At 38.5% G+C, this 19,319-nt stretch overlaps 1 protein-coding gene across 3 annotated transcripts in view; it reads right to left on the reverse strand.

Moving 5' to 3' along the window:
• LOC108002067 (laminin subunit alpha-1) overlaps nt 1-18,145 on the reverse strand; it is a 146,119-nt gene extending 127,974 nt beyond the window's left edge. Inside the window, exon 1 of one of the 3 annotated variants that reach the window (XM_028668864.2) lies at nt 17,168-18,145. In XM_028668864.2, coding sequence (XP_028524665.2) covers nt 17,168-17,288 — 121 coding nt within the window. In that variant the 5' untranslated portion in view covers nt 17,289-18,145. The remainder of the gene's footprint in view (nt 1-17,167) is intronic. The other 2 variants (XM_062087070.1, XM_062087072.1) reach the window with 2 other exon arrangements.
• Between the last annotated feature and the right edge of the window lie 1,174 nt (nt 18,146-19,319).

Raw genomic sequence — 19,319 nt, forward strand, 5'->3', positions numbered from 1 at the left:
CCCAGGACGCATTCTCCAACGAGTCGAACGTCCTCCAGTATTAATAAAATTATAATTTCTCGATTCGTCGAATTCGATTTTGTCGAAATTAAAAAAGTTTAACCAGGACGAAGAGGATAATCAGATTAGAAGAATATTATACAAGTTGTGTTACTCGTGTAATCATAATCCAATAACATCCTTAATTATCGTTTAACATGTTTTAATGTGATATATTTTCATATATCGTATTATAATTTTGATCCTACCGGATTACGAAATAAATAATTATGATAATATAATATAATAAATTGGATTTGCAATTTTAAAATTATCTGGATCACCTAAAATAAGGAAATTGAATGTTAATAAATATAAAGATAAATAAGATGATATAAAATCCTAGTAAATCTTTAACCGAAAAATATGGATGAAATGAAATTTTATAATTATTAAAATCTGATCCTAATGGATTTGATGAACCAGTTAAATGAAGTGCAAATGTAAGATAACCACAAATAAAATGGATTACGAAAAAAAAAAATATTCAAAGATATAGAAGATTATTTACCAAGTTACGAGCAATTTAAGCTGGCTCGTTGGATGAAGCGGAAATTAGACGGAAATAGAGCATACATTCGCTTCGTCCAAGTGCAAACTTCAACCGCTAACTCGATAAATAATTTTTGATCGACATCCCATTCGTCCTTATTTCTCTATATCGATCCTCTAAACAGAGAAATCGGCAAAATAGCAATAGTTGAAATTATAATTTATCGTTCGAATGAGAAAATAGCGATCAATCAACGTCTCTAACTGCCGTACTTTCCTCGAAATGTTTAACTAGCTTACTTTTATACCCCTCCAACGTTAACAACGTTCAATCTCCATTAAAGAACAAACGCAAATCTCTGTCTCTTCCCCGTTCTCAAGCATCTCGACAACAACAAGATCGATCACGCGTGGCATCTCGCGTTAAAGCTAATAATTCATCGAAACGCGGGACTGATCGCGGTGACAGGGTCCGTGCGCGGCGTCATCAAGAAACCGGGCGTCCGTCATCAATCGTCCCCAACATTTTCATTAAATCGGGCAGGGAAACGTCGAGAAATTGAGCAAATTGATGAATTGGTTTGCCGCAATTCGTAATTAATAATTGGAAGAGAAAGGAAGATCGAGCCCCAATCGCTTCTTTTTCGTCGACCAAGAACAAAAGAAGGGAGCGTCGTTGGCTGAACGCTGAACGTGGTTGGAAAGAGAAGTGTCCCTTTTTGGCCTTAGACAGTATCGATAGATAGATCTCTTGTGATTTACTGTGATGATACGAAAACTGATTACGCTTTGTCGGTTTTTTCATTGCGATTGACAAACGAAATGTGGACGAATGAAAGTGATGGCGTTGATTAGATAGATGGAAAGAACAAGTAATTTTAACGAACTGACTAATCCCGTATTTCTTCACTATTCAACTATTGAATCATCGTTCTTTTATCTTTGCTCACTTTTTCGTTGTGTCGATCGTAAATTAGATTCCTCGAGAGGGTTAAAAATCTTGCTCTCTTCGAGTCCAATTGCCCGACATTCAATCGAAATTTGAAAATCTCTCGCCTCTGTTACACGATCTCTGCGACGGAGAATCGCTACAGAGAGGAGAGTAGAGAGAGAGCGAGAGTAAATTGAAGAGTTAATGCGGCACGAGATGAAATGACTGCAATTACGAGTGCAATTATTTGTTGATTGACGCGCAAATAAGTACGAAACGCGTTGCGTGGGAAGACGCTTGGACGCTTTCGAAAGAATGCTCCTTGGACGAACAGTGGACGGAGATTTAATTATATTATATCGTATTACGACGTCGTATTCGCGAGTTATTCGTCAGATATTTTTAACGATCTCGTGAAAATCCAAAAATTTTCCTTCTCTTCGAACCAAGAAATTCTCTCTCTTTGTGTTCCGATCCCAATGCAAATCGCGAAATATCTTCGAGAAAACACCTGTCGGCACGAATGTCGCGTCTGGCTGCCAAGATTTCTTCCTCCTTTCTTTCTTTCCTGCTTTTTTTTCCTCTTCTCCTCGCGTGGCGCGCATTATTTACGAGGCAAGAGAAAGAGAGGATCGTCAACGGAAAGAGCTAATAACGGTGCTTGGAACGAAGAACAGACCTCAAAGATTTCAGCCGTGTGCCGTAAAATTAGGAGCGGCGATCCGTTTCCTGTTCCCTCCTTGGAGTGGCGCCTCGAGGAAGCTCGAAGAGAAGAAACGACGAGAGAGAGAGAGAGAGAGAAAGAAAGAAAGCAGAGGCGGAGGAAAAAAAGAGGAGAGTAGGCGCCCTCGATCTCGAAAAGGTGCAATTTCGGGCGAGTGGGCGGTTGCGAGGCCGAGGAAAAAGAATAGAAACGAGAAGGAGAGTTGAACGACCGAGCGATCGAACGGACATTTTTACTCTTACATCACGATGTCTTCGGGTCACGCGAGAAGGTGTCGCATTCTGGAACGACAGCCCTCGCTTTCAAACCTTCCCCCTTGCTTATGAGTCCGCCTCGCGACTCCTTTTTTAAATCTTTGTTTCCAATCTTCGATGGAAAGATGCTCCTCCATTCTCTATGATATCATGGAACCAATCGATAATTTAGTTAAATTATATTTAACGTCAGAGTGTCAAAAGTGAGTCTATAGAACAAACACTTCGTTATAATTCGAATACCCGATTCTTCCTTTAACTTTAATTTACGTCGAAAAAGATCTTTCGTGAGAAAATTAAAAATTTCGAAGGATTAATCGAAATATTTGGATGAATATACGTTTTTTAGCCGTCGAGTTATATATCCAGATCCCGAGAGCATCCGTCAATCCGTGTCGTTCGAATCGGTTTAAATCAAGGAGAAAAACGAAGGATAAACGGTTCGTTAGCAGCGTCACTTTTACATCACGTTTGTGTCGGAACGCGTTACCCCGTCATCGAACCACGTGTCGATACCCGAGTCCAGCGTGTCGATCGTGAATGATGAACGTTAAAGCGGATTTACAGCTACGCGACGTTACACGTGTGTACACACACGTTTCACGAATAGGTAAACGTCGGTGACACGATGATGTTGCAACGCCTGGCTTGGTTACCTTTATAAGAGAAGAGGCTTGGCTTCGTACGTGCGATTTTCGTGCGTGATTAGGCGAGATGTCAGCGCGCGATTTTGAGGTAAGAGGCACGAGGTCTCTTTCTCCGCGAGAAATTCCCTCTAACGTTTTTCTTTCTTTATTTTCCATTCACATCCCTTTAACAAATATTTAACCGTACACGTGTATGATAATTCGTATCCTGGAATGGATTCGTTCGTGGAAAGGAGACTGTTCAAGTACTCGGGGAAGCTATACTTTTACGTATACGGTTAATTGTACTGTAATTACAGTTGATAAGTACAGTTTGCATCATCGATGCATTTAATCGTATTATAGCCCTCGCACGTAGCAATTTGACGGAGTTTCACTTTGGTAAATCGTTGAACAAAATTTTGCACGAATTACTCGGGATAAATATCGGGTGTTCTTTCTTTTCCCTTTAGCGCAAAATGAATTTTCTTAAATATTTGTGTCAGATGGAAATTTTACAACTTGAATTTGAAACGAGGAATAAAAATAACAGGGATTCGGCTAAATCCATTCGAGCGAACGTGCTGTGTGTTTTTTTTTTCTACAATTTTATTTGCATTTTATTATGCAAATTTATTTTTATTCTTCTCGAGGCGCAACGAAGAGGCTATGGAAAAACAATGTAATAGCGAAAACCAGTTGTAGAGGAATTCGCAATAAAAATAAATAAAGTTTAGAGAGCGTAGAAATAAAAATGGCAGATAAAAATATATTTTCTTCGTAATATACTCCTTCCTACGTGTTTCTTTTCTCATTTGAAACCTATACATTGAGTATCGGAAAAATTTATGCGACGTAAAGTTTTTTTTCTTTATATACAGAACCTTTGTTTAGCTACAGAGATTGCTAAATAAATTATTTATCTTTAAACGACAGTTATCTTTAAACACTCGTTATTGTCCCTCTTCCCATGTTTTCTCTCTCTTAATAAATTAATAAATCATTCGCTACAAGTAATATTTCTGCTACTTGATTGCAAATAAACGGAACGCAGACACGTAAGCTGCGCCACTATCAAACTAGAAAACACGTATCTGCTTTCGAGAGTGCACTCGAGTTTTCCACGCTTAAAAATGTTACGATAATACGTCTTTTCAAAACTCATCTTCAATCCTCATTTAATCCTCAAAATAGAATCAATCAAACCAATTCGTACGCTCATCTTTCGTATCAATCCTTTTCTTAATGCATTCGCTTTTCAATTCTCCAAGTAATAAAATTTTCATAAACAGTGCATTTTATAATCTCGACAGAGAATATCCTTCACGAGAAGCCAGACTTGAAATACAGTCCCTTGATCTCTTCCCTCCGTTTTCCACGTTTCCTTGAAGAAAAGAACGGAGAGAAAATCCTGCCGCTCCCTCGAGGGAGGATTTACGCCATATTTCAAATTCTAAACAATTTTGTGGCTCGATAGGAGGGAAGGAGAGCGAGAGAGGAGAAAAGACGAGGTTGGTAGACGTTATCGCTGACAAAACGGCGTCCATCTTTTGTCGGAAGGTAGAAATTGTGCCAGGGACGCATGGCGGCATTCCGGCGAAGACCGATAACGATCGGCAACACGCGGCCAACAGGGCTGGATAATCTTGCGGGAGGATCGCGCGAACGATATCCCCCTAAAAAAAGAGATAGGAGCGGAGAGGAGCGGAGAGGAGTCGCGAGACCGCACGCATCTTTCGCCGTAAATTCAGACAAGGATTACCCGACAATTCGGCTACTCGTCACTTCGTATCAGATCCAGCGTCCAGATTTGTTGTTGCATTATCTCGAGGATAAAGCGACGGGGGATAAATTTCATTTCCCCGTGCTTTACGTGTTTCTTTTTACCATGAATTTCTTATTCCTGCTCCTTTATTTCTACGAATTTCTCTTCTTTTTTTAATAAAATTAGTAAAGTTAGCAGGGAAGGTTCCATCCAGAGATGAGAAAATTAAGAGAGGAGGGGAAAAATTTTACCTGAGCAAATTGCACGAGACACTTTCCGTACGCAGTTCTGGCATTCGTCTCTCTCGTTTCTATCGTTCTTTAGACCGTGAACGTCGGTCGTAATGGGATCGCGCATGACCATCAACATCTGGCAAGACTTCCTGTCGCAGCCTATTTACGAAGCGCGCCTCTACGAGAGTTTTACGCATCCCCCCCTTCATTGCTCGCCCACCTTCCACCACTTCCGCTAGATTCGAATAAAGCGGTACGCGTGATTTCATCTCGAACGAACGCTCCCTTCTATCTTCTATTCACCGGCCGAAACCAACGAAGAAGAAAACGATTATTCTTTTTTCTCCACGTTGAATTAGACTTTGACTGGATTTCCGTGACGCGCAAAATGGGAAGAGAAAAAATTTTCTTTCCATTCGGATTATATTAGTTAATTATTATTGTAAAGGTATCGTTCTTTGATTGGAATGGATCTTTTTAAATGTTTGCGATTCTAAATTTCTGTTTCACATTTCAAACAATTTTCTAGTAATTTTTCAGCAGACCACGGTGAAATCATATAAAAAACGAACGTATGGAGAAAATGGGATATTCAACGCCCTGGGACGATGGAAGCTAGCTCGACACGAGGCGTACACGTTGGAAGGCACATCTCGTGTTAATTGCACAGTGCTCTCGTGGTACACTCCTTGATGACACTCGCAGGTAGTTGTCAGAAACGTGTTTCACTTCCGGCTTCTAATCTCGTGCCCACCAAGCTTCAACCGAGCTTTTCGTCTTCGATAAAGAAAATTCGACCGGAAAAATCGACAAGATTTTCGTTCCCTCGAGACGAGTTAATTAATAAACCATCTTAAAAACTTTAAGATCCTACTTGTACGGTATATAACAGATAAATGGATATGCTCAATGAACTCGTTGATTTATTTCTTTTTCAATACGATTTTTTTATCGGTAATTATTAACTGACGACTTCTTTTACAGATTCATCTTTATTCGATTTAGGAAATTTAATTGATTATTAACGATAGATTCTCACTTTAATTACAATTTTTCTTTGCGCATCGATCAAATACTAACTTCTAGATGAGACCTTTCACTTGGACCGGAAATGGAAGCACTTTACCGCGATCAAAACTGATCTGAGCAACGTAACTGAACGTAAGCAACACATCAGTCGAAGCAATGATGCAACAATTCCCAACCATATTTCTTCATCCCCCTCCAAATCAAACATTAATTTCGTCCAGCTACGTGATTTCGCTTCAAGATCAACGCGTAGTTTTAACTTCCTGCCAATCTGGCACGATCTCTCATCCACATAACAGCCCGATGCATATTTGAACCAGTGTAAAACTTGCACGGACAAAAAGTTTCTCGAATTAAAAATCCTCCTCTCCATTACTAGTTTGCCCGTTTAAATTAAAAATAACGGAAAGGAAGAAACTTTCACAAATAATATTTCTCATGTGTTAAGAGCCGAAAAAGAGAGAGAGAGAGAGAGGGAGAGAGAGAAAGAGAGAGATGTACGAGACGCATTTCTGCGGAGCACTTAAAATCTTACTTCCAGCTACCGGTTTCATCCCAGTATCAAACAAATTCATTATTCCCAAAGTTAGTTTCCTGTCAATCTACGGTAACGCACAAATCTATACAATAATATAATAATTCTACGCGCATTTAAAGCTTAAAACTTGCTTCGGCTCGAAAAACATTAAAATTTCTGAAATTAAAAATCCTCGTCTCCATTTACTCAGAAAATCGTAAAATTAAAAATAACGGAATTGGGAAGAAACTTTCACAAATGATATTTCTCAACGTGGCAACGCGTTGAGAGCTCGAAAAAGAAAGAAAGAAAAAGGAATTATTTTTATCACAGATCCATCACCGTCGAGCTTCCTCCTGTCGATCCACGATAAACGATACGATCTCTCGATCATGCAACCTTCCTTGCGCGTTCAACGTTTAACTCGATTCAGCTCGAGAAATACCAAATATTCCATTACTAATCCAGAAAAACGTTGCTTGGCCACGCGCAAGAACAGTGCCAGAAGAAAAAGAGAAGGGGCGCTTAAAGTCCTACGTATCTCGTGTTCGCCGTTCAGCGGTATCGGATTCACCTGGTAAACAGATTCCTCTAAAAAGCTACGGATAAAACGGATGGAAAGGAGCCTCCGTTTGGAGAGGAGCGGGGGAAGAAGATAAGGCAAGGTAGGAGATAAACGTATGCACGGCACTGGGGATCTCATACCGTGGATCGGTATAAATAGCTTCTACTTACGGGGGCCCGGATTTTGCCGGCTTAATGCGACATTGCGATCGGTGACAGTCGCCGGACGAAGCTGTCCACTTCAACCGCCGTGAATCACGGCCATTACTATTCCGACTTTAAACCATAAATAATAAAGAGGAGAGGGGGCCTCGTGATTTCCACCACCGCCACCACGGGTTTCGAGATGTCTCGATCACGGCCATCCTACCGAGAAACTAACCGTTTCTAATTTTCCACGAACTCGCGCCGTCTAACCGCTGGTCTCCTCTGCTTTTTTGGGGGGAAGGAGAGGAGCGCTATTGCGGGACTCGCGGAAATTGCTTGCTTTTTCAATCCGTTTCTATCCGTGGGAGGAAATTGGTTTCGGCGAGGAAAGATCACGGGACTAAAGGGGATAAATTTGGAATTTAGATGGAGATTGAACGTTTCTTGGTGGATAATTTTAGAGCGGAGCAAATGCGTTTCTGGAGGAAATGATTAAACCAAAATGCCATGATTTTGGTTATTCCATGATTTTGAACGTTTATAAGCGTTTAACGATTATTTATATTGTCTCAGTTTTTAAATGTATTTTATCCATATATTTTTCTTATGTATTTTAAGTATAATCGAGAGGTGTTTAACATCGTTTCATCAATTTTTGACAAATTTGATTCTTGCCGATCATCCAAAAGCGTTTTCCAATTAATTCAAATAATTAAAACCGAATGCTAAGATTCTGAACGATCTTAAACGATCTTAAACGATCGATTGTTCCATAATACGTACATATTTTAGTTCCGAAATAATATTTCTTCATTTTATCAAATATTTGTGTTTGAAAGTTCGTTACTTAAATATTTTATTATAAATGCACAGAGTGTAATTTCAAAACGATATTTCGATATTATTAATTTTTCTCTGCAACAAAAAGAAAGATTAATCCCATTAAAGAAAGATTAATGAAGAATACATATCGACTCTAAAATCAAGAGAAATAATGATCCAACGTGTCATCCTATACGCTTGTCAAATATATAATATCGCGAGACAAACATTAACGCAAAAATGTACGATCGGCCTTTCCTAACGCGAGAAGGGAAGGCGACGAGATACGATGGGGAGAAGGATTTCTCGGTGGAAAGGAGGGGGGAATGTCGGCGTGAAAATTAATCTCAATTTGAAAACGGCACGCTCGAGAGCGGCGATCAGAGCATAAATCTGACGTTTATAAACGACACTTTAATGATATCTCGACCGCGATCAGGGTGGCAAGGTGTGGAATGGATGTCGTCCGGGAAATAAATCTTCGTGACATAGAACAATGAACCGCTATCCGATCGACTTAAAATAGTAATTACACCAACGCAACGTTATTATCCCCGCCGGGGAAGGAGCGGGATGTCCAACGTATCGTTCCAACAGATCGATTAACAGCCTCTGGACACGTGGAACGAGCGATCTATCGATCCGGCCCGCGTAGGTATAGCGATTTAATAGTATCCGATCTCGCGATGGAAAAGCGGGGGCGGCGAATAAAAGCGCCGGATGGAGGAAGAAATCGAATCTTTCCCTTCCTTCCCCCGCACTTCTTCCGCGGGATGATGCTGGCAACGAAAAATCGCGTCAAACAGATAGAGATTTAGAGCGACGGACGGAATGAAACGAGGGATATTCCGATTGATCCGTTCTTCGACATCGTCACGGTTATTTTGTCGGGATTATTCGATGGTATTCGGAGATTTTATAATAGAGTTAGAGAGTTCTGAGTCGAGAGTGTGACGAATCAGGGAAATCTCGAAGGGTCGAAATTCGGTATTTCGCAAAAATGAAGGAATAGAAAGTTTTTAAGTGGCGAGAGTGTGGCGAATTCGAGGAAACCTTGCAATTGTTGGAATAAGCGTGTGTAATAGGATAATTGGATATTTTATGCATTGTTTTATGCCAGGCATTATGCAAAGACGTTTAATTGAAATTTCTGTGAATTATTTCTTATATAATAATTAATTCGTTTATCGGGATTCTAAAAAGGATCCGTAAAATCGATCGAATCGCGGGAGGAAAATCCATTAATCGAGTTGTTGAATCGGGAAAAATGAAGACGTCGCTACCGTAAAGAGGGATTACAGTGCCACGAGCCATGGGATGGCGAATCTCATAAATCATACGGGCATCAGAACGTAACGAAACACCGTGAACACCGGGTCAAACTCATTTCACAACGATTCGATAGAAACAAACGTGTCAAAAGATTAAAAGTAATAATAATAATTTCTAAATAACTTATTCGATCCTACGCGCCATTTAATATTATCTAATATTTCTTCGATAAGTTTTCCAATATACGAATCATACGAACTTTCAACGCGTGTCGTTTAACTTTAATTTTTCTCGATTACGAGAACCGGTTATTAATTAATTTATGAATAAGATATATAATTAAACACGATATATACATATCGAAAAAGAATGTTACAATATAAATTGTAACATTTGTTCAAAGAACATTCGTGCATCTACATAATAATATTTTACGATGTTTCTATTCGTTCTTTTTTTATACGTGTTTTATACAATTTTAAAATGTGAAATTAAAACAAGATTACACTTGTTGTTGCGGGATTTTCGCGACTCCTCCTTGTGGGTATCTTCTATCAGACCGTTCAACTTATTATCTTCTTGATAAGAAGAAAAACTAGTGACTTAATTAACTGTAAGATTCGACTAAATAAATTAAATTAACAAATGAAACAAAAAATATCTTATCATAACTTTTGCATCATAAAAACCGAGTTTCGAAATACGAATTAATTCCAATCCTATATCAGGATATAATTGAATTTAAAATTGCACAATATATTTCACCTTTGACATTTGACAAAAAAAAGCATTCACGAGAGATTATTCTCGAAACAATCATTTTTATCTTGAAATTAAGAAAATTGAATTAAATGTAATCCGATGATTCTCGCTACGTAAATTATAATTTTTCTTTTCTCTTCTTTTTTAAATTATTATCTACTGTGAGTTACGATCCGAGCGAGGAGCGTAAATTTACCAACATTCAGCTAAATTTTCTCCAGTTTCATGCCTGGTGCGCAACAAAAGCTAAACAAGAACAAAAGAAAGCAAAATAATCGAGATAATCGCTGTTGGCTCTCTAGGTTTCACAATTTGCCAACATAATTCACTCGGAAAGTAACACTAAACTAAACGTTTCCCGACCCGAATCTTCTCTATCTGCATAAAAAGCAACGATTTGATCTTAATCGATCTTAATCAACGCGCATTTTCGAGAAAAGATACAATAAAATTCGATTTAAACGAATCGATATAAAAAAAGAAGCATGGAAGAAAGTTAATTTTATTGCAAGCGTGGGCGTGTCTTCGCCGTGTTTATAACAAACGTGATTCGATTGTATCGAAAAGCAATCTCGTCGAACATTGTCCGTGAAACTTGTTCTTTTCATCAAGAAGTCGTATGTCGTATAGAGGAATAGCACGTTACAACACCGAGTTTCTCTCTTACGTTACGCGTCTCAATAATAAACATTTGATTGATCGAGAAGATTTCTGAAAAAGAAGAGAGAGAGAGAGAGACTCTGGAAATTGTAAATTGAACGAATCAAGGTGAAAACGTACATTTAAAAAAAAAACCTTACAACCTTACCACTGGAATTTTGGGAAGCCAGCTATACACTTTCTCCAAAAAGGAAGTTTACACTCTGTTTTCAACTCCAACAGGGAGCCTGTTTACATAAACCCATGGTATACTTAGGCCACGGTGACGGTAAATTTACAATTCCCAACTCGGGCGTTCGATGCATTTCCCTCCCCTTCCTTGTTCCGAACCATCGGCAACCTCTTCGAATCCCAACGGCCTTTCGTTTGAAAAAAATTTAAACTCGGCAATTTAAAAAAAAGAAGAGAGAAAACAACAACAGCCGATTAATCACGGCACGATTAACCTCGATGACAGTTCTGAGAAGGGAAGACATCCGAAAGAGACATCCGACGAGAGGAATTTCTTTCGAGAGATTCTTGCCTAGTGGTGTTCTACGAAATATTTCAATTCGTTCTGTGCAAAGAAAGCAGGCATAACGCGGCCCGTGCAGTAGCGAGCGCGTGCAAATAACGATGAAAAGAGGAGTTGCGTGTAAACCGGTGGCAAAGTTGCTTCCGTATAAACGGCGGCAACTGCTGCGGGATATGGCAGTTTTTTGCGCAAATATTAAGCACGAAAGTACAGAAAATCCGTAATTTCGTGCGATGAAAGTGCACGAGGATCGCGTTACGACTTCGGCACACAAGTGCTGGGCGAGTTGTTGTTTGATCTTGTATTAACGTCCATACCCCTTCTCGTATTTTATTTCCAATTCGAACAAATATAATCCCCTTGAAAAATTTTCCATTTAAAGTCTTCCGCGAGAATGAGATGTAGAATCCATGTACAAATAAACGAATATAATTTCCGTCCGTGGGGAAGGAACGAAACAGTTATGACAACAGTTATGGTCAGAGCAGAATGGTGTTCTTGCATTGCAATTTGTGAAATGCAATCAACCAATAACTAATAATAATAAGGAACTACGTAAAAATAAAAGATGAAGCGTAAATTAAACATTCCTTCGGCTCAAAGTTTCTAAAGGATATCAAATTGTTCCGAGAAATATAATCTCTGATCCGAAGGAATTTGGTTAACGACCGAATAATCGATGCGACTTTGAAGAGAGGAAAGAAGAAAGAGAGAGGCGAGATAAAGGATGAGGAAACGGGACACCGTGGAAAGGTCGTCCGACAAACTTGTCCAAATCAATTTCATACGTGTCAATTATGAATAACCGCTCGAAGCGGAACAATGACGCAACTCCCTCTTTTGAGACCGCCGTAACGGGGATTTAAATAAGAAACTCCTCCCGTCTAGAAAAGAAATCTCGAGTTACCGATACGATCCTAGATAAATCGAGATGGAGGAAACGAAAAAGAGAAAAAAATTTCCCTCCTCTTCGAATAGAATACATGTTTCGACAAATAACGCTCGCCGTTGGATTCGATTCGATTCTGGAGGACGCTGGAGGGTCTAAGGGCAAAGGTTCAAGGCGATCGCCCCTGTCACGGTCGAGCCACGGTATTCCCTTAAATACACGGGGAAAGGGCACGAGTTTCTCCCTGAACCCTCGAGCCACGTACATACAGCCGGCAGTGTTAGTTTGCATGGCCAGCCCGACGGCATTTAAACAAGAAGAAAACGGAGGACGATACGCAGGACGACGAGAATGAAATTATTTCGAGCGAGGTCCGCCACCGCTTCGAGAAAGAAACCAGGATTACGCGAGGATCCGCTTTTATGGGGGAATATTTTAATGGCAGTTAAACGCGACGGCCGTAATTCCGTAATACCTTTCTAGTAGAATGAGCGCGACGAGGGACGGATAATCTTCTGAAATATAATCTTCCAAGCCGATCGTTTGACGAACCGCGTCTTCCTTATATTTCACAGCAGGATTTCGTCTTATTTCCGCGAATGGAGATCGTTCGCCAGGATGAATGGGAAATAAACCGAGTTCGAAGCGATAAATTTCGTTTCTTGGAATCGAATCTCTTGGTCCGGAAATTGTTTCGTGCAACGAGAGGAAAAATTTTTAATTTTTTCCATTTCTGTATCCTTTCCAAACGATCGATTATAATACGTTTACACGTCAAGTATAGATCGTGAAAAAATATGAAAGAGCGCACGCAACGAGCTCCCGTTCAATTTCATCCTCGTATCAGCTCGTTTACCCGCATCGGAAGAAATATTTCGACGTATTTATCGAACTGCAGCACTTTTCGAGGAATATAAACGCATTACATTGGGCAAAGTATCGCGGAATAAATGCAATGAGTAACCAACGCCAATAGATATGTATACAAGATTTTATAGAATCGAGATACGTTTAAAAAAGAATCCCGCAGCTCCGACTGTGGCTTGGTCGAAGATCGAGATATCGAGAACGTTATCTAAACGATAGTTTCTCAGAGAAAGATCGTTAATTTAATTAATTTCGACGAAATGATGAAATTTAATCGTTCGTTCCGGTGAATCGATGTAAACCTCGTTTGTTCGCGGGACAGCGACGTTTCAGATCGAGGGAAGCTTGTCGTATTTCTCGTAAAACTGTTATCTACCAAGATGATTTTATCCGAAATTCCTTTCTTTTTAATCGATTAATTTTTCGATTGATTTGCCCTGAAACTGATAAAGATTTGAACTCTAATAAACGCAATTGCACTTGGATGATTAGACTTCAATCGTGAATAAGAAGAAAATTACGAGCCACCTTGTGGATATCGTAATGACAACGTTGAACAATACGAGCGTAATAAAACGAAGAGAACCGCGATGATATACGATGCAAATGCCATTAACCTACTTCCAAGCGCGTTAATACGTTTATTTTGCCCGTAATTAACAGTTTCTTTCTTTTCTTTTCCCCGATTGAAAATAAAAGCAAAATTTTCGTCAAAGAAAAACTAACGTATCGCGTGACTAATAATTTATCAGTTACGGGAAAAACAAATTGGAGCGATGACGCAAGGTTATAAGGCTAATAGTCTTATTTTCGTCGATAAGAGTAAGAACGTCTCGATAACCTCACTTGTTACAAATGCTGCTAATAGAATATTAATTGGGCAGTGATGAAATCATTTATGAATCTAATTCTGGAATTATTATTAACTAATCTCGCTTCGATATTACATTCGATTCGATCCGTTGTTGACCAAAATTTGCCAATTTCATTCCAATCCTGTTCCAGTCGATTGATTAATAACGGGGGAGGGAAAGAGAAAAGATGGAAGATCATCTTTATTCCATTAAACCGATCGCATCGTACGCATCTCCCGATCACTTTTTTACTTTCCAGGGGAAGAGGAATCTCTCGTTACCTCGCACCTCCGCCAATCGTCCGCCGCGTGAATATAATAATGGTAATGGCTATGATAATAATAATAATAACAACAACACGACGAAAGATATGCAATTACGGTCTCGTGCATGATGGGCTCATGGTTAGGCATTAATGTCGGGTGTAAAGAGAAACGATCCGCCCGATTAGAGAAACAGGAAGCGATACATGGGCGGGCCGACGAGTGTCGGCTCGATCTCTCGATATCTCCAAGATCCGATCTCTCGGCCGCTCTGTGTGTGTGTATATACGATCGATCGATCTCGACTCGACCCCTCGGTGAATGCTAATTATCAAGCGTTATTCTTATTTATTATCGATTGTTGCGCGCTCGTATCTCGCCTATTCAAACTGCTGTTTTCGAGAAGAGAACCAAGAGAAATGATTCCAATTTAATCGATACAAGTTCTACACGGATGATTCTCATTTTTCCATATTATTTCAAATTTTCTAATTTCATTCGTTATTTATATAAGCTATAATTTATTACACGTTTGATCACGATTTATTATATATATATATATATGTGAAAAGAAAACATTAAATAAATTTAATTTACAAGAGGAGCACAAGTCTGACGAATAAGATATTCACAAGATTCGGATCGTATTTCACCATTTCAGTGGACATAACAGGATCGTAATTTGATTAGAATTGCTCGTGTTAGCTTTATGAACATCGAATTATTACGCGTTTCTCGTGTTTATCGCTTCGTGAAGTAACATTAATTACCAGTTTCTATCCGAGCCATTAAAATTGCGATTCTCGATCAAGTTCCCCGCGTAAAAAGGAAAAGAAAATGGTTCTTGGAAACTCGGAATTTTATCGCGGCATTTTTCCTTTTTTTTAACCAACGTCCGCGATGTTCTCATTGTCGTCCAATGTGTTTTTGTTATTCGATTAATCCCGTGTATCACCGCCGACCGGATCGAGCATCAGCGTGAAAAATGATCGATAAACTTCGTCTTCGATCACTTTAAATGTCGCGCCAAGGATGCGCTCGTGTAAGCTCGCTTTAGCGGTTGCCCCGCTAAATATAAAGCGAAGAGCTGGGAGGTGCGGAATATCCTGACACTTAATATTTTTGGAGCAGACGCGTGTTTTATGAGGTCGTTCTGATTCGTTTAAATTTTCACTCATATTTTAAAAAGACCACACCGCGAGCATTCTTCCACCAAACCAATTTCTAAACTAGAAATATTCGAGCCGATATTGGTAGCTATTATATATATATATATATATGTGTGTGTAACCGGTTATCACGAAAGATGTTAAAGTTAAAAATTTATAGTAAAATTTATAAGAAGAGTAAAATTTTAGAGGAAAAAAAATTCTGAAAATATATTTTTTTTTTCTAGTTAACCCATCTCGAGCGTGTTCGAGCGTAGATCGATTCTGAAAAAAGAAAGGCCGCCTTCTACGTTTTTAGCCTAATTCGGTCTAGAGATTCGGTATACCGATATACCTTGAAATCTGGACCCTTAAAAAAAGGAATCTGTACGAGAGAGCTTCGTTCGAACGAGGCAGATGTTGGTGGAGAGGAGACGTTGAAGGCTTCAATTAAAGGGGGAAGCTGCGGAAGTTGTTACGGATATTACACAGAAACGATTCGGTACATGTTTAGAAGATTAAGGGTTCAAGATTTCATGGAATTGATTACCTCTACAATAGAGCGCAGAGGAAAAAATTAAAAATTATTATTACCGAAAGAAATTGGATTTTAAAAAATTCCACGATTTACAAACGTACTTCGTCAAGCGTTCTCGGTGTATAAATTTAGATAGGTAAATAAAGAGTAAGTTTTAAAATATATTCTCGTAGAAATAACAGCAGGAATCGAATAAAAGCCTACACACATGTGCGCTTCGGGAAATAGCACGTAAAACTGTCGCGTCGGCTATAAAAAATTACACTTTCGCGTAACGAGACGCACGCATGAGTTGAAAGGAACGAGCGCAAATACGTTTCGAAGGAGCGATTTTGCTCCGCACCAATAAAAACCTTCTATCTTGATCTGTTCGAGTGGCGTTGCACTCTTGGAATCTGCATAACATCTGAGACATTACGAATAAACGGCAATCCGTTCATGTGCATTATGCCTTACGTGTTATGCAAATCTCTGTTATGCAAATAACTTCGGGTCACGTCATTGGTCTATATAGCAATCTGCCGAAAACGTATTAGATTGAGTGATAAGTTCGTTCACCTTTTGCCGGTGTATGTACTTTGAACATTTTTACCAGTTGTTTATGATATTTGCAGTAGGCAAACATACTAAACGAGATATTACCAGAATCTCAAGTAGCTAGTAAATTTCAATTTGCACATGTACATTTGAAGAGAGTGGAAATCATAAATAAATAATGCGTAATATTTAACTTTTGCATAGATACACACGAATATCAAGATTTACAATAAGGTGGACCACCTAACGCGATCATTTCACGTATGTAAAATTTTTCAAAGAAATGAGGTTATAATTTATCGTTATCGAGTGAAATTAATGATACCAATTTAAAGCTACTTCGTTCTAAAAGTTAAATTCGGCGAGAATGAAAATGATATCGACGTTATTGCAAGTAACATTAATAATAAAAAGATACAAGATAAAAAGAATAATTTTTGTATCATAATTTACGTATCGCACAAAGAATTGCAGAATATATTGCGATATTCGATAAGAGTGGTGATTTATAATGGAATTTCGAATTGTTGTCGATATCGAATAAAATAAATAATAATTTACTGACATATTATTATTACAATATAACGTTCGCGATCTAATTACGAACAATTCGATATATCTTAAGGTTAAACGTTAGAAGATCGCCAGTGTGCTGTTTACTCGATTCCAGGAAAGTAGAAAAAATAAAAATAAAAATATAACACAAGCGAAAAGACTCACCGTGCCTCGTGTTGTGTCTAAATCCACGAGCAGCATGCGTGACATTCAGATTCCACAGGAGCAACAAAAGAAAGAAGAAGCTTCGTAACATTAAAGAAGAGCGATGCATTCGAACAGCCATGATTCACGAGAATATTCGCAATTCGCGATATCGACGAACAAAGGCAACCATTCACGCACACGCGAGTCATAAATCAAAGAGAAAGCAGCGAAATTCTTAACTAGTCTTCGCCGTTGGACGAATCGTGGGTCACACCGATCACAACGACACTCGACATTCGTTACAATCGCCACGGATCATTCGCACTTTTATCCTCGTGTCTTGTTTCCATCGACACGCGAATATCATTTCCGATCGCATGGGTCGATCACTCGCGAGCTCGAATCGTTCGAATCGACGTTCATTTTTCGCGTTTAACACGTAATCGAAATATTCGAACGCGATCACACACCGCGAAGAAAAGTCTCGCGACGCCGCGAATGATCGATCGATAGATTCGATTATCGAAATACGCCGGGCTCTCGAAGTAGTGGTAACGAAGTCGTTTCGCGCGTCGTAACGCGAGAGAATATTAACGTAACGGAATCGAAAAACACAGATACGTTCAGCATTTATCGAACTGACACACCATTCGCGAAACTTTCAACAATCGTCGATACACCGAAGAATTCGTTTTTCCACGTGACGGCGTTCACTTGTTGCACCGTGACAGGTTAAGGTACTTCTTTACCTCTCTCTCCCGCCATTTTCGAAACTGTGCTTTTCACTCGTAGGTAAAGATGGTATTTCGCGTGTTGCTTCTGTGAATCTTTTCGTATTTATTTTTTGTGTGGTAAATAGTCCGATGTGCATGCACGCGCGAACGTATATACGAAACGGGTCCCTTTCGAGTGACGGTTATGACTACGAAATCGTTCGAAAAGGAAAGCAGGACGTACGACAAGAAACACGAACCGTGTGAGCGCCGCGAGCGAACTGAACCGAAGTGTTGTGTACCACCGAGACAACTCTTTGAGCATCCCCCCACCCTTCACCTTCGTGGCTTCTATCGGTTACGCTACCCTAAGTTTTGAAAAATATTTTGATTGAAGGATTACGATGGATTATAACTTCGTCGAATTTTCTCCTCTCCTCAAATCAGGTAACTTGTAATATTTATTAAACTTTTGAAACGATCTCTATGTTCCTTTTATGGATTATTTTTTTTGTATGATTTTACGAATATAATTTTTTTTTCTTCCTTACTGATAATTATACGAAAATTATATAGTAACGTTATTTTGAGGATGTATCGGTCAAGTAAATTTAATTTTAAAACCATAATTACGTACTGTAGTTTTATTAAAAATATAAAAAAATTATATTTGCAACGAAAAATAATTTTATTTTTTATCTTTTTTTATTGGAATATAAGTAAAATTTTGTTGTAATTATTATCGATTTTTTAAAATCTTTTACATTATTAATATTTCGTAATATTTATACACGTAAATTTGTCTTATATATATTATATATCATTAAAGTAAAAATAAAATTCACGCTGATAATAATAATATTACGTTTCTTTATAATTTTACTTTATTCGAGGTATCGATTTCACCAAATATAGTGTTAAAATACCATTAAAAGATATTTGCAGTGGCAAATATCCAGTTCCAATGTATAAGATATCAGATTTACCTTTATCCGATATAGGTATCTTACCGGCTATCGCCTGCAGGCATTGCCCTTATAATTCGTGATTTTTAAAAGGGACTTGGAATTTATACATTGTTATCTACGATCAATACGTGTTTACCTTCCTATACCTATGTGTACAAATAATGCCCATATTCACGATAGTTTCGTAATTACGAATTTTTCCTCTTACTTATATAAAATATTATCGATATAATTCTCATCGAGAACATGAATAATAATCCATGGAAATCAATTCAATGGAAAATCAATTTTATTATTTTATTAAAAATTCCTTCTTAATTATTAATAATATATTTTGATTCATTTTTTTAGAAACATGATTATTCCATTTTAAGAATAACTCGAGTTCTAAACTAAACATCAAATCAATCATAACTAAAATGGTACAAAATCTCTTCAAACATTTCTTTGAAGTACTTACTCTGTCGACTTGCATCTCTCTCGCTTGTT

This window comes from Apis cerana, linkage group LG1 (genome assembly GCF_029169275.1).
Source record: "Apis cerana isolate GH-2021 linkage group LG1, AcerK_1.0, whole genome shotgun sequence".
NCBI lineage: Eukaryota > Metazoa > Arthropoda > Insecta > Hymenoptera > Apidae > Apis > Apis cerana.